The 15,730-nt window shown below is 52.8% G+C and overlaps 1 protein-coding gene and 1 long non-coding RNA gene across 3 annotated transcripts; one reads left to right on the top strand and one right to left on the bottom strand.

Moving 5' to 3' along the window:
• Nucleotides 1-812: 812 nt before the first annotated feature.
• On the bottom strand, nucleotides 813-12,618 carry LOC309799146. Of its 2 annotated transcripts, none has more exons than XR_014293262.1 (4): nucleotides 12,440-12,618; nucleotides 4,598-4,734; nucleotides 3,309-3,420; nucleotides 813-2,617 (listed from the first exon to the last, which is right to left on the bottom strand). It is a non-coding gene; the product is annotated as an uncharacterized lncRNA (long non-coding RNA). The 2 variants fall into 2 exon arrangements; XR_014293263.1 differs by lacking the exon at nucleotides 12,440-12,618 and adding an exon at nucleotides 6,767-6,915.
• Nucleotides 12,619-12,929: 311 nt separating this feature from the next.
• On the top strand, nucleotides 12,930-14,446 carry IER5L (immediate early response 5 like). The gene has a single exon (XM_082612140.1). The coding sequence runs from the start codon at nucleotides 13,057-13,059 to the stop codon at nucleotides 14,266-14,268; it is 1,212 nt and encodes a 403-aa protein (XP_082468266.1). The 5' UTR covers nucleotides 12,930-13,056; the 3' UTR covers nucleotides 14,269-14,446.
• The last annotated feature ends 1,284 nt before the right edge of the window (nucleotides 14,447-15,730 follow it).

Raw genomic sequence — 15,730 nt, forward strand, 5'->3', positions numbered from 1 at the left:
GAAATGGCCCGGAATCTGTGCAAGAAGCTGGAGCATTATTAATTTGTGAAAAATTCACTGTGACCAAATAGCTATTCAGTACCTCCCAGATCTTTTTTTTTTTTTTTTTTTTTTTGCGGTACGTGGGCCCCTCACTGTTGTGGCCTCTCCCATTGCGGAGCACAGGCTCTAGACGCGCAGGCTCAGCGGCCATGGCTCACGGGCCCAGCCGCTCTGCGGCATGCGGCATCTTCCCAGACAGGGGCACGAACCCGTGTCCCCTGCATCGGCAGGTGGACTCTCAACCACTGCACCACCAGGGAAGCCCTAGATCATTTTTAAAATGCAAATTTTATCAACAAAGAGGAGAGCCTAATGCAGTAACTAGCAGAAGGGAAAGCAGAAAAGTGAATAAACTAGAAAACCAAAAATCAGCCTCTTCACCCCCACACATGCCGAGCAGGAGTCAAATATTAATTAACTGCTTCTTCCACTTGGACCCCCTCTTTGCAGGATTCATTCATGTTTGTTATGACAAACACTGCAGGAGCCAACCAACAAAACCCATCTCTTCAGATGAAGAGATGGAGCCCAAAGTCACCAACAGAACAGACCCCTGGCTGGGCTGGACCTTGGGGAGTTTTCTCTTAAAACAAATGTGCCCTAATTTTCAGCCACTTGTATATGATACCAAGGAGGGGCAGTGGGGTGAGGTGTTTGATTACTTTTATCTGGAGTGCAAGTATTTGCAGGTACTTGGAGCTATCGAAAACTTGCACTCTTGAAAATAATAATCCCACAGAACATTTAAATAATAATCATGGTATTCAGGCACAAAGACAATTTCAACAAATTCCAAAGTAAAACACATTCTCAACACAGTGAAATAAAAATTTTAAATTAATAGCTAGAGAGGGTTCTTTTAATCTAACTTGGTAGAAACTTGAAAACTCTTTTCCAAATAACTTTGAGATAAAGAGGGAATTCAAAAGGAAATGACAGCCTACTTAGATGTTTCATACTATTTGGACATTAAATAAAATGAGAGCGTTGAATACTAAAACTTATAGGATGCAGCCAAAGCAATACTCAAAGGAAAATTCACATCCATAAATATACCTAAAGGATATTAAGTCCCTAAGAAAGAGATTCTTTTAACAGAAAGTTGGCTTACCCATCAAACAGCCCTCAGTAAGGGGAGAAACATCTGTCTAGTTGTCTTGCAAAGGTTCCTTAAAGTTCATACAAAAGAAAGATTGCTAATACACAGTTTTCTTTCCCAAAACTCTCCATCTCCAAACTTGAGATACATGGTGATGAAATCACAGGAGTAGCAGAGATGCGTAAATATACACTGGGTTTGCTATTTCCAGTAGACAGATAAAGAAAGCAAGCTAGAGGAAGTTTGTAATGCCTACAGAGAACCCTCAGTCCCAGTTCTGTTCTCATTACTGGTTCCTTTACCTGAAAACTCCAGTTAAGCAGTGGATAGGGAGGCCAAAATTCTAGACTCTGGCTCTTCCGTTCATTAGCTGTGTGACCTTCATAGAATCACTTAACACTTATGGAGTAGTCAGCTTTTGCCATAATGATGCTGTTTAACAAACAACCTCAAACTCTCAGAGACCTCCTACACATTATTCTCATTGGTCTGTAGGTTGACTGCAACTGGTTGATCTAGGCTGGACTCAACTAGGTAGTTCTGTTTCAGGCTGTAGGTCAGCTGAACTTGACTCCAGGCTGTGACTTGGGCTCAAGTGTGCCCCGTGTGTCTTCACATTATTTTGGTATCAGAATCCAAATGGGATGTATTCTGTTGTGACAGAACACAAATATGCAAGACATAGGGCAGAAGTGTGTGATGTCTCCTAAGGCTTCCTCTCAAGAGGCATCCTGTCTCTTCCACTAACAGTCTGTTGGCCAATGCCAAAGTCAGTGGGACAGGAAAATCTATTCTGCCTCAAGAAGAAGGGGAGTGAAGAATTGCTGAACAATAATCCGATCTATCCTACTTTCTTAGCCTCATCTTTCCTGTCTGTAAAATGAGGTTGATGGAAATTCCCACCTCATAGCAACAAAAGTCCTGAGCTTTGCTCTAACCTAACAGCACCCGAACCCTCCACTGGTTGGCTTTGACTCGGGTTATGTCCCCCTGCTGCCCAGTAGAGGGATGGGGTGGCCAGTCCTGGAGCCGGGGGTGGAGCCAGTGCCACTCAAACCCCAGGTCTGTTCCTGGATGGAGAAGAACTGGAACCTGTGTCAGGAACCTCACCGCAAAGCCCACTATCAGCGTTATACACTTGTTATCCATCAAATTTCCAAAACTGCTCAAGTCCCACTAAAATGTTCACTACAGGGATCACCTCCCCTTATCCAGGCCGCTCCGGAGCTAAAAGCAAGGCTGGCTGCCATCACTGATTTACCAGCTGCCTTTTCATCTTCATCAGTACCTCGAGTCCCTCTGGGCCAAGATTAGCCTGGTGAGCAGCCTCATGCAGACCCCTGGAGACGGAGGGGCCCAAACAGGCTCATTTCAAGGTCCAGTCTCAGGATGATTCCCCAGTCAGTCCAGCCTCCTTTTCAAAGGAAGAAAGAAGAAGCCAAAGGCAGGAGAGTAGAGTTGTGAAGCGTTTGGGTTCTGGAAAAGAAAAGACTGGAGTTCAAACCCCATCTCCGCCACTTTCCGACTCTGTAAATTTAAGCAAATCAGGTGAGCCCTGTACACCTCAGTACCCTCATCTGGGAAATGGGCCTGATGACTACATCTCAGGTGGGTGTCTGCACAGAGTGCTGGAGGGATGATTCAGAACATGGGATAGAACAGCACCAGGTTGGAACCCCAGCGCTTCCAGTGAGGGATTCTAGAAAAGCTTTGGTCTCTTCATCTGTAAATTGGGGATGATACAATAAGCTGCCTGACGGGGTGTTTGAAAGTCCTGTGCTGTGAACCAGCAAGTGCTGTGCCTCATATGTACTCAGTTCTCAGTAAATGATGGTTCCATCCCTTCTCCGTGACTGAAAATACCAAATGGGCTGCCTTTAACAACATGGGGACCGAACTAGTCACTAAATGTGGGGTGATTCGGTGTGTTGCATGATGTGCCTTATAAATGTTAATTAGTCCAATGAGTAAAATATCCAGACTTTGTCAAATCTAAGATGTTGTCAATGGTAAGACACAACACAATTTCAGAGGTATTAGATGGGGGCGGGGGGAAGGGCAGGGCGGGAAGTAGGTGCCTTAGAATAGATTAAATTCAGTGTTTGGTACTACAGGTGAGAAATCAAGCCATGGTTCCAAAGAATTAAATGGTGTCTGGTTTCATTACCTTGGAATAGCCTCATCTCCGAGTATATTGCATCCACTGGAGAATGACTGTCCTTTCCGATTCCCCTAATATCCTGAAAGGGTTTAGCACATAGCAGACACTCCACAAATATCTGTTGAAAGAGAGAATCAGTCTCTCCCTCCAGTCATCAAAGAATCAAAGAACAAATCAGCAATGAATGACACTTGTTGGTAAAAAACTGTGTTCACCACTAAGAAAGGACAAGACTGGTTAAAACTTTTTTTTTTCTTTTCAAAAGGGACTTCCATTCTAGACTGATGTTAAAAAATGTTTTTGTCCATATCTGATACATGGAAAGGTAAAACAGTTGTTCACCAATATCCTTTCGCACAGATAATGTTTGTTCATTGAACAGATAGAAACTGGGCATCTATTATTGGCTAGGGACTAAATAAGGTATCAAGCACAGAGAGTTGCTTGTGGACTCTGCCCACAGGGAGTTTACAGTCTAGGAGGGAAAACAGACAGACATGTTAAAAAAAAATAAACTGTTCTTGGTAGCCATGTGCTAAGAAGCCCTCCCCACCCTGTCCCCAGATAAGAGCCTTTTAGTTTATTTTTGTGGTCCACAAATTGGTGAAGCTCCGCTTTTGCTTTCTTCAAGGCCTTCATGTCAGTGACAAAGCTGTGTATTCACTGAACCGGGCCATCTGCCTCCTGTGTGCAACTGAGGACTACACTTTCCAGCCTCCCTTGCCGGTAGGTGGTGCCATGTGACTCCATTCTGGCCAATGGAAGGGAAGAATGCAAATTTAGACTTCACCATAAGACATGCTGCAGCAGCATCCACATACTGGCTCCCACCTCCCCTGTGTGCAAGGCTGAAAGCAAAAAAATATGGGATGGTGGAACTGACAATGGGAGGAGGCTGGAGGAAAGCTGTCTGATCCATTGGACTGAGAAAGAAAGAAACTTTTATTGGGTCAAGTCCCTAAGATTTCAGGAATTATTTGTTACTGCAGCAGAGCATAGCCCAACTCACCCAGACCTTTATGAAAATCATTCCCATTTTCTAATGAATGAGAAATGAATGGGACTAAAGATCTCCTCACTGCCAAGGAGGAAAACCAGGCACTGAGGAAAGACCCTGCTACGAAGAGGCAGCACAAAGGGGAGATGAGGCTCTAGGCTGGGACCATTGCTGTCCCTAGAGGATCAGTGATGGGGCAAAACCACCTCCCAACCCTCAGCACTATGAACCAGCGAAATCAGGCTGAAAAGATGAACCAGAACAACATCAAAGATTCACAAGTTCACAGGATATTCACCAGCCTCAGCTCTCAGAGTCCTGGAGGCCACGTTCTTCTTCCTGCCATGTGCTTCCCCAGGGTTAAAGGAGCCAGGTGTGGAGGCAAGCCAGTCTAGATTCCAGTCAGTTCACCTCTCTGAGCCTCAGCATCCTCGTCTGTAAAGTGGGCATGATAATAAAAGTACTTCAGTCATAGATTCTATCATGAGGATCCAACAAGATGATTCATGTCAAGAACTTGGTGGCTAGTACACAGTAAGTGATCAATAAATAGGCTAAGGGGAGGGCACTGGGAGCCACCACCAAGGACACAAGGCAGAGACCCACTTTGCTACATCCTGGGGTCAGTTCTGGGGAAAGGTTTTGACCCCCCAGCACAAACCACACGGGTTCACTCTCCAACCTGTAAGTCTCTCTCCCCCTCCTCCCTCTCGGCCAGATTAATCCCAGCCCCTTTGAGGTCACAGGTTGGGCTCCTTCCCTCATTTCCACCCCTCCTGAGGCCAGAGCTGTGACCAGGTAACTCACTTAGCCCTGAGTGTGTGTGTGTGTGAGTGTGTGATGGGGCAGGCAGTGTGGAGCCAGGTGACTCCTGCCTCCCTCTCCACCACTCATTAGCGGGAGGACCCACACAGATACTTCTTGTTTCTGCACCTTGGTTTCCTCATCTGTACGACAAACGTAATGATGGGGCCTGGGTCCCCCAGGGACTAGGTGGGTTTGCTTAGGACATGGATGTCGAGGGCCCCCCCCCAGGTGCCCTTTCACCAGCACAAAGTCCCGAACTGAGATCCTACTTAGCCCCACGTTTTAAACAATTTTTAAATAAAAAGGAACTCAGGAGATGAATTGAGGCCAGATGATCGGTACCCACTGGGCTGTCTCTTTCTCACTCTACACACACACACACACACGCACGCACGCGCGTGCACACACGCTTGAGAAATGTTTTTTTTTTGAGAAATGCTCTCAAAACAAAAACAAAAACTCTGCTTTGTTCTGTGTAAGGAAAAGCATTAAAAATTCACCAGTTGTGGGGAGTAGGAGGGCCAGGAGTGCAGCCTGAGCTCAGAACAGATTGCTGGAGAGTTCGGGCCAGTGAAGCAGGGACTTGGGCCTGGGGAAGGCCGAGGGCGGGGGAGGGGGCCAGGGGAGAGTTGGGAGCTTGGGACCCTGTGGCCAGTGTGCCTTCGAGGCTGGTCACTCCCCTGCCACAAGTCCTCATCACAAAGCCCTATTTACGTCTTTATCACCCTCATTGCAATCTTGTTTATTTATCTGCTTACTTATTTCTTGTTTGTTTCCTATCTGGTCTGGAATGTAAGTAAGGTCCTTGAGAGTGGGGTTATACTGGTTCTAGGAGCTGATGCAGAGCCTGGCACACAGTAAGTGCTTAATATTTGTGAAGGAACAAAAGGATGAAGTGAACAAATGAGTAAATGGATGAATGGACAAAAGACCAAGGACGAGGCACAGCTGGTCAAGAATGGATGAGACAGTCTTTCTCTAGCTCGGATCAGAGTCTGGTACCCACGGACCAGCAGCAGCCAGGAGATGTGTGGCCCCAGGACTTCAGTTCTCTGGGCCTCAGTTTCCTCAACTGTGAAATGGGGATTATTGTGCTACCCACCTCATTAGATTGTTTTGAGGATTAATTAAAAAATCCATATTAAACGTAGTTCTGTGCCTGGCACAATGGTCTATAGTTTTATTCCCTGAGTAGGGAGGTGCAGGTGGCAGGTGGCACATACACCAGCTCCCACTACTCAAATGAAAAAAAAAAAAAATCTCAGATTCAGTTCCTAAGATCCAAGGAGCTTTTCACTCCTTAGCAACTCCCAGCTGAGGCCGGTGAGGGGACAAAGGTCTGTACTAAGTGAGTTATAAAAACAACTCTGAGCCAGGAACCTCTGAGCCACCCCCCACCCACCCATACACACACACACACACACACACACACACACAGGGCCGACCCAGGATTAACTCTGGCCTGTCCAGCATGCTCTGCTTCTGGCAGGATTTTGAGAAAGGAAAAGAGAGGGAGGGTGGGGGGGGGGGTTGTTTCCCGTTTCAGTACTAATCCCCTCAACTCTTCAAAGCACTTTCCGGTCATTTGATGCTCACAGTGCCTCCTGGAGGAAGGTGACAAATGAGCAAACTGAGGCCCAAGAGAGGCGATGCGAATTACCTGAGGATAATAGGCCAATCTGGGGCTAGAACCCGTTTCTCCTGACCTCCAGACCCACTCTGTCTGCTGAACCAGCCCAGATGTCCAAAGCGCTGAACAGACACTCCATCCTCATCCCAGGGGCAGCTAACCCAGCAGGTTTACCGTAAAGGCTCCCAGCTGAGCCCTTGGCAGACATCACTAATCAACTGGAGCACACACCAAATCCCTTCCAACCCAGGGTTCCGGGCAGACACTACCAATCAATCAGGGTTGGCCTAGGAGATTAAAAGGATCCTCAGCCGTGCTCTGGCAGGGAGAGCTGCCTGGTGTTCTTAGCACAGCGCCTGCTCATTGGCCAGTATTTAGTCCATGGTTATTGAGTGAGTGAATGAATAAATGAATGAATGGGTGAGTGAACAAACAAATGGGCACCCAGCCGGCGTCAGGTGCTTGGGCAGAGACCCCAGGTGAGAGATCACATCCACCCTGTATGCACATTCCATCGATAAGTACAGAAATCATTCAAAAGGCCAATGAATCCAAAAGTAGCAGCGTGGGTCTCCAGTCCTCCCCTGCTTCTCCCGGTGCCCCCACTTCCCCAGAGTCCTGGGATTGCAGTCACTTCTCCTTCCTTGCTCTGTGACCCCAGGCAAATCACCCAAGCTCTCTTTGCCTCAGTTGCTTCATCCATAAAATGGAGATGATAACCAAACCTGCCCCAGAGGTTGGTGTGGGGCTTCAACCAAGAAGACCAGCATGCGAAGCGCTTGGCCCAGTGGCTGGCACAGAGCAAGAGCTCCAAAAAGCCAAGCTGCTGTCAACCTTCCACATTACATTTAAGGACCTTGAAGCCAGGAGCCATGATGTCTTCCTGGGCACTGAGCCTGTTGCCCAGGACCACGCTGGACAAACACAGACCTGTCATTAACCTGTGCCTGGGACAGTGACAGGATGACGGTTCTTCAGGGCAGAAGGAGGACCCCAGCCAAGCTTCCCAGTGCCCATCAGCCACAGAACAGCCTTCTTGGGGTACAGCAGGGGGCTCCCTCGTCCAAACACCACTGGCTCCACAGCCTCAGAGAGGACCCAGCAGTGACCCCTGTGGTCAGCTGTGCCCCATGCCTTCTCTGCCACTGTCCACAGTCCCAAATCTCAGTCCCCACGGAGCAACGCCCACTCCAAGCCATGGAGACAGCGAGCTGGGGCAGCCAGAGGCTGGACTGGGAGGTGGGACGTCGGGGTTCCAGTCCCAGCTCGGGGTGACACCTCAGCACTTCCTTCCTCCTCTCTGGACCTCAGTTTACCCATCTGAAATTAGGGATGGGGGCAGCCCGATGCCTAGGACCCTTCCAATTCTAAGTGTCTTCTGCATACTTACATTTATTGACTGATTTATTTCACAAATATTTATTAAGTGCCTACTGCATACCAGGCCCTGGGCCTCAAGCTGTTCTCTCTGGTGAAAGGCCCCTCCCCCTCCTTGGCCTCCCAGTCTCAGCTTCCTGCAGGAAGCCTTTTCCAGGCCAGCTTTGGGGTCTCTCCCTGCCCTCCTCCAGCCCCGACCTTCCTATCACAGACTTATCGCTCTGTGTCATCTGGTCTGTTTATCTTGTCTGCTTCCCTCTGAATTGTGGCCTCCTGAGGGCAGGATCACGTCTTGTTCCCCGACCCATTCACAGGAATTCCAGAGTAGTGTTCTGGAAATACCTCTTGGGCCACTGAACAAAGGAATGAATATGTCAATTCCAAATCTCTCTCCCCCTCCCCCTCCTCCCAACACAAAACCTTTTGTCTCTGCCTCCTCTTCGCCAAAGCAATCCCTGGGAACCCACCAGGCAAGTCCCAAAGCTGACCAGCGTCCTTCCTGGCATGTCTCCCACTTCTGAACGGGGTGACCAAAAGGCGCCCACAGGCATATGTGGCATTTCAAGGTGTTCACGGCTCCATTGTGGGGCTGACACCACCTGGGGTTTGACGGGAGCCCAGGTCCCGAGAGGTTCTGTGCCCTGCTCCACACTGTCCCAGCAGACCCTCGGTAAATATCTAGGCATTAATTAACTTCCTCCAGGGAGCGGTGACTCAGGGCCAGATGTAATCTCCCAGCTCCGGGGGGGAAAAGGTGAGCGCCCCAACCTTTCTCAGGTGCCCAGACCAATAAGGCCACCCCTTCATTCCAAGAAGCCTGGTCTCACTCGAACCTGCCCCCCTGCACACGTGTGCACGCAGATACTCATACACACACGTAGACACCCGACGCCCTGCACGGTCTGTAGAACCCTGCTCTGAGCCGCTGAGCATCCGAACAGAAGCCTTATGTGTGACCCACCCATTCTATAAACGTTTGTGAGTTCCTACTGTGCACCCCCCAATCTTCACTGCTCCCAGGGGCACCGAAGAGCTCAGCTGTTCCACTGCCTCCTGCAGCAAGTGTTTTCTTACGACAGCTGCAGCAACTCCCCCGTCCAGGCCACCCCAAAAAAGATCAAGGGTTTCATTATGCTGGACAACTGCTCAGCCCTCCCCACTAGCCACTTCTTGATTCTCGAGCAGGAGGGGAGACCCAGTGAATGCGGGCCCCAGACAGGAGGGCCCAAAGGATGGGGCCACGCAGACGGGGCTGACCACTTCTCAGCTGGCCCCAGGGAGTGGAAGAGCCTTAGCAAAGCTCAAACTCACCTTGGGGGAGAGGCTAAGTAGGGGGGGCTGGCTCCCCTGCCCCCAGCTTGTGGCTAGGGAATCCATTTCCATCCCTACCTACTGTCCCATCTGGACCTCCAGAGTTTGGGGCTGCAGCTCTGAGAATGGCTGTCAATGATGAGCTGAGCTTGGAGAGAGATTTGCTCCTTCACGGATCCTGCAGGCCCTGGTCTCACAGCAGTTGTCAGGATAGAGGTGGGGTGCTGATCAAGTCAAGGTTACGTTTGCCATGAGCTGAGCCCTGAGAACTGGACTCAGATCCACCCAAGGCAGAAGCAAGCAGCTGATTTCAAAGAACCTAAAGCGAGTTCCAATCCTGGAAACAGACCTGGGTTCAAATTCTGCCTCGACCTCTTCTTGGCTGAGTGACCTTGAGCAAGACACATATACTCAAAGTCTTAGTTTCCCCCCAAAAATTCTCAGCAAGCACAGAATGAAGGTCCAAAATCAGCATTAATAACACATTCTTGAGATGTGGCACATATATACAATGGAATATTACTCAGCCAGTAAAAGAAATGAAATTGAGTTATTTGTAGTGAGGTGGATGGACCTAGAGTCTGCCAAACAGAGTGAAGTAAGTCAGAAAGAGAAAAACAAATACCGTATGCTAACACATATATATGGAATCTAAAAAAAAAAAAAAGGTTCTGAAGAACCTAGGGGCAGGACAGGAATAAAGATGCAGACACAGAGAATGGACTTGAGGACACAGGGAAGGGGAAAGGTAAGCTGGGACAAAGTAAGAGAGTGGTATGGACATATATACACTACCAAATGTAAAATAGATAGCTAGTGGGAAGCAGCCACATAGCTCAGGGAGATCAACTCGGTGCTTTGTGTCCACCTAGAGGGGTGGGATAGGGAGGGTGGGAGGGAGATGCAAGAGGGAGGAGATATGGGGATATATGTATATGTATAGCTGATTCACTTTGTTATAAAGCAGAAACTAACACACCATTGTAAAGCAATTATACTCCAATAAAGATGTTAAAAAAAAAAGTTACATTCTTGGAATCTTGCAATGTGCCAGACGCCATGGGTCCCAGACGTGATGGTAGAACCAGATAGGACCTCCCACTTCCCTCCACATGCTAATGATATCTCAAAGGTGAACTTCAAAAATAAACGAATGGGGGCTTCCCTGGTGGCGCAGTGGGTAAGAATCCGCCTGCCAATATAGGGGACACAGTTTCAATCGGTCCGGGAAGATCCCACATGCCGGGGAGCAAATAAGCCCGTGTGCCACAGCTACTGAACCTGCACTCTAGAGCCCACGAGCCACAACTACTGAGCCCACGTGCCACAACTACTGAAGCCCAGGCGCCTAGAGCCCGTGCTCCGCAACAAGAGAAGCCACCGCAACTAGAGAAAGCCCGCGCACAGCAACGAAGACCCAACGCAGCCAAAAATTAATAAATAAAATAAATAAATTTATTTTAAAAAAACAAATAAATAAACGAATGAAGGCTTTGTGTGTCAAGACAGGCCCTGGGGAAGCAAGGAGCAGTGTATTTTTATTCTGACAGGTACTGTCAAATAAACAAGTTCCACTCCCATGTTTCCTATCACCAGATCACCAATAGGATAGAAGTAAGATGCCCTTTCTCACAGCTCCCCTAAAATGTCAATCCTGGCTTCTCTGGGTGGGGGCAGAAGAGATGCTTCTGATCACAGGGGCTCAGACCAGTTTGAGATTGTTCACAGATGGCATGGAAAGGCCAGAGCACTGGACCTGGAGCTGTGGGGCCTCAGGCAAGTCCCTTCCACTGTCAGTGCCCCAAATTTCATCTGAAAAGTGGGGTACGTGCTCCCTAAATCTGTTTTTACCCTTGATGCCTGGCACTGAGTAGATGCTGAAAAATTGTTTGAGGAAACAAACCTGGAGAATTCTTAAGTCTGAGGGGAGACCCAGAAAGTACAGAAGGGGCTGGCTGGGTCTCTTTATTCCCGCCAAGGGATGAAGTCGGTGCTGAGGACAACAGGCCCAACGAAAGAGGAAACTCAGAAGAAATCCCAAGGAGAGGGGGAAACAGCAGGAAGTTTGCTCCTGGGACCTCGTCCCACCCCAGCCCCGCCCCCAACCGCCCCCAAGGCCCACCTAGCCCTCATACTCTCCGTGAAGCCTCTTCCTCCTTCAGGGGCCAACCCTCAGGCAAACCTCCCGACCACTTCAAAGACACCCTCCCAACCCAGGCGCCTTGGACACCCCCCACTCTGAGCAGCAGTCACCCCCTTTCAGGCTTCCCAGTCCAGGAGGAGAGCGCCCTGGAGATCGTCCCCACCATATCAGGCCCCAGCTGGGAGGAGGTGGCCCGTAAATGGCTCAGGACAAGAAGGAAAACAAAAGTGTCAACAAAAGTTAAGCGGGCGAGTTCCTCGGCCCTTGGTGTTCGCCTCCCGTCTGGAGCTCACAGTCCTCAAATCCGAGCCCTGCCCCTTAGGAGCTGTGGGATTCCCCACGAGTCACCCCACTCCTCAGAGACTCAGGTCCCCGCTCTGCCTGCAGTCACAGGGAGGGGGTCAGGGCGCTTCTGGCAGGGCCGGCCCCGTCCTAGGCACTTCATAACAGTCCTATTGTCATTATTATTAGTTAGGAAGGCAAGGAAAGGTTACAGAACCGGTGATTAGGACACTGGATGTCAGCTCTCGGAAGCCTTTAGACCTCAGCGGTTTGCGAGGGGCACGCCTCCAAGCCTCCTCTATCAGAGGAGACCAAAATTCACCATGTTTTGGTTTCTCCCGTCAGACAAATGGGGAGGCCGGCCCTTCCCCGAGTGTTCTCTGAATCTCCTCTGCCAAAAAGTCAAGGAGTCAGGCCCAACATACTCGGCGGCTGAGGGTACCTCGAAATCTCTTTCTCCTGAGGGGTCCCCAAAGGTCAAGCCGGAGCCCCCACTGGTCTCTTGCAAAAGTCTTGCGTCCCGCGGGTCACCCGGGGGCGGTAGGTAAGAAAGGAGGTGCCGCGTGGCCGGGAGTGGGAGCCGCGCTCACCTGCCGCAGGTGAGGCCCAGCCGTGCGGAAGGGGGAGGAGCCGTAGCAGCAGCACGCAGGTGAGCCGACCCCCGGCTCCCAGGAACTAGGCCGAGGGCGGCCGCGGGCTCCAACGTGGCGGCTGCGAGGCGACCCATGTCGCAGACAGCGGCCTCGGTGGCTCCGAGTCCCGCGCGGCACCGCGGCCACAGGAGAACATTCGAGGCAGCGGCGGCGTTGGAGGCCCGGGGTCCGTTCGGTATTTGAATAGCACAAAGGAACCGCCTTGGTCTGATTGGCCAGTCTAGTGGCCCTGGGGCGGGTAGCGTCTGTCACTCGGGAGGTTTGGGGCACTTTTATTGGCTCATCCGGTGTGGGGCGGGGCCCGAACGCCCGGCTAAATAGCTGGGGCCGGGGCCGGCCGAGGCTCATTGCTTTGGCGCCGTCTGGGGAGCACGAGCCCGTGGGTGGCGCGCAGCGCATGGTGGCGGCTCCTCTCGGAGCGCAGCCGACCCGCTGACCCGGGCTGCGTTTCCCCTGACCAGCGCGTCCCGGAGGCCGGCTGGAGGCCGAAACAGCAGCAGCATTAGCAGCAGCAGCGGTCGCGGCTGCTCCGCCGCCGCCGTCTCCGCGGGAGCATGGAGTGCGCCCTGGACGCCCAGAGCCTGATCAGCATCTCCCTGCGCAAGATCCACAGCTCCCGGACCCAGCGCGGCGGCATCAAGCTGCACAAGAACCTCCTGGTGTCCTACGTGCTCCGCAACGCGCGCCAGCTCTACCTGAGCGAGCGCTACGCCGAGCTCTACCGGCGCCAGCAGCAGCAGCAACAGCAGCAGCCGCCCCACCACCAGCACCAGCACCTCGCGTACGCGGCGCCGGGCATGCCGGCCAGCGCGGCCGACTTCGGCCCGCTCCAACTTGGCGGCGGCGGGGACGCGGAGGCGCGCGAACCTGTCGCCCGGCACCAGCTGCACCAGCTCCACCAGCTCCACCAGCTGCACCTCCAGCAGCAGCTGCACCAGCACCAGCACCCGGCGCCCAGGGGCTGCGCGGCGGCGGCGGCCGGGGCGCCCGCGGGCGGCGCGGGGGCGCTCTCGGAGCTGCCCGGGTGCGCCGCGCTCCAGCCGCCGCACGGCGCGCCCCACCGCGGGCAGCCCTTGGAGCCGCTGCAGCCGGGTCCTGCGCCGCTGCCGCCGCCCGCGCCCGCCGCGCTCTGCCCGCGGGACCCTCGCGCCTCGGCCGCCTGCTCCGCGCCCTCCGCGCCCCCAGGGGCCGCCCCTCAGGCGGCTACCGCCGCCTCCCCGCCCGCCTCCCCGGCCCCCGCCTCCTCCCCCGGCTTCTACCGGGGCGCGTACCCGGCCCCCTCGGACTTCGGCGTGCACTGCAGCAGCCAGACCACCGTGCTGGACCTGGACACTCACGTGGTGACCACGGTGGAGAACGGCTACTTGCACCAGGACTGCTGCGCCTCCGCCCACTGCCCCTGCTGTGGCCAGGGCGCCCCGGGACCCGGCCTGGCGTCCGCCGCCGGCTGCAAGCGCAAGTATTACCCAGGCCAGGAGGAGGAGGACGACGACGACGAGGACGCGGGCGACCTGGGGGCCGAGCCCCCCGGGGGCGTCCCGTTCGCCCCCTGCAAGCGCGCCCGCTTCGAGGACTTCTGCCCGGACTCGTCCCCGGACGCGTCCAACATCTCAAACTTGATCTCCATCTTTGGCTCGGGCTTCTCCGGGTTAGTGAGCCGACAGCCGGACTCCTCTGAGCAGCCGCCGCCGCTCAACGGGCAGCTGTGCGCCAAGCAGGCGCTCGCCAGCCTCGGCGCCTGGACTCGAGCCATTGTCGCCTTCTAGGGACCCCCGAGGGCACGGGGCCCCGGGGCCCCGCGGGACTGGGGCCAGACAAAGACTCGGCCAAGGGGCGAGAGGAGGGAACGAACGGGCGCCCGGCCACTCGGGGCTGAGCTGGGGGCGAGCAGAGGGAGATGGCTGATGTTTTATAAATTGTAAAATAAAAGAAAAAGAAATCTAAGATCTTGGACTTTATTTTTGCAGAGAGAAAAAGCGCCTATTTAAGTATGCTTTGTGTTTTTCCTACTCTTTTTTTTTTTTCTTTTTATTGTAGTGATTGCAGTGGTGTTTAGAGAGGAGCCAGCCACGTGAGGGAAGGGCTGCTGCCCGGCGGTGGTGCCGGGCAGCCGGGGGCGAGGCAGGGCGCCCGGACCGCCGGGGCGCGCTGGGGGCGCAGCGCAGGAGGGCGCGGGGCCCGGGGCTCCGATTCCAATCAGTTGTCAGACCTAGGAAGCCCGGCGCTCCGTTCTCCCGAGTCCCTCTGTGGGGTGAGGAATGGGTCTTGTGAAATCCTGAGCAAAAACAAAGGCAAACTCTATCTCCGAAAGGGACGTTTGGGTCACATTTCCTCTCTGGGGGCGGCCTCCAAAGTTCTCAAAATGAGAAGGCAGAAATGAAAACACTTCAACTTTTTTTTTCTTTTCTTCGCGGGGCGGGTGTCTTGAACCTCTCCTCTCCCCGCCCCTCTGGCTCTGTTCTCCTCCCCTCCTCCACCCGTCTTCCAGACTTGGGGGTGGCGCCCGACACCCCGACACTCTCGGACACTGTTTGGGGAAGGGGTGGGGGGCGGGCACAGCCGACTACATTTCCCATCATGCCCAGCACTGCGGTCCTCACTAAACAAAAAAGGAAGTCGATTCCTTCACCTGGATCTCCGGCGGCCCCGAGGGAGGGAGGGGCCGGGACCGCCGACTGCGTTGGAGACTTTTCACTAAGTTCCTGGTCAGATGTGGTGTTTGTGTGTGTGCTTCTAAGTTGCACTGTCCTGGTTCAGCCTTCGGTTGCATTTCATGAAACCAGCATTGTTCGAGCCTGTGACAACCCCGTCCTGTGTCTTCAGCTCGATAGATCTTGTTTAATTTAAAGCCTTTTGTTGTAAAAAGGTGGGGTTGGTCTGCAGCCCCTCTGGTTCTCTATCATCAGCACCATGTGGACTCCAAAACAAGTTGCCAACCCTTCCTTTCTTGGCCCTTCTCCCTCATTCCCCTGTATTTTTGTGCATACTGAATTGTATATCACCGGGTAAAACTGTTCAGATTTGTTTAAATTTATAATCTTAATAAAAAGTCGATTATAGAGGATGGCGGTGCCTTGTTTTCAGGTCAACCTGGAGGTGGAGGGGAGAATAGAGGGTGGTGAGGAGAGACCCCTTACCCTCCGGCAAACCCCAGCTCTCCTGGGCCTGGGAGGGCAGGATCTGCCCACAACCGCAGGACCGGGGGTGGGAGCGGAATGGGGGTGTGGT

This window comes from Mesoplodon mirus (genome assembly GCF_964341445.2).
Source record: "Mesoplodon mirus genome assembly, chromosome: 1".
NCBI lineage: Eukaryota > Metazoa > Chordata > Mammalia > Artiodactyla > Ziphiidae > Mesoplodon > Mesoplodon mirus.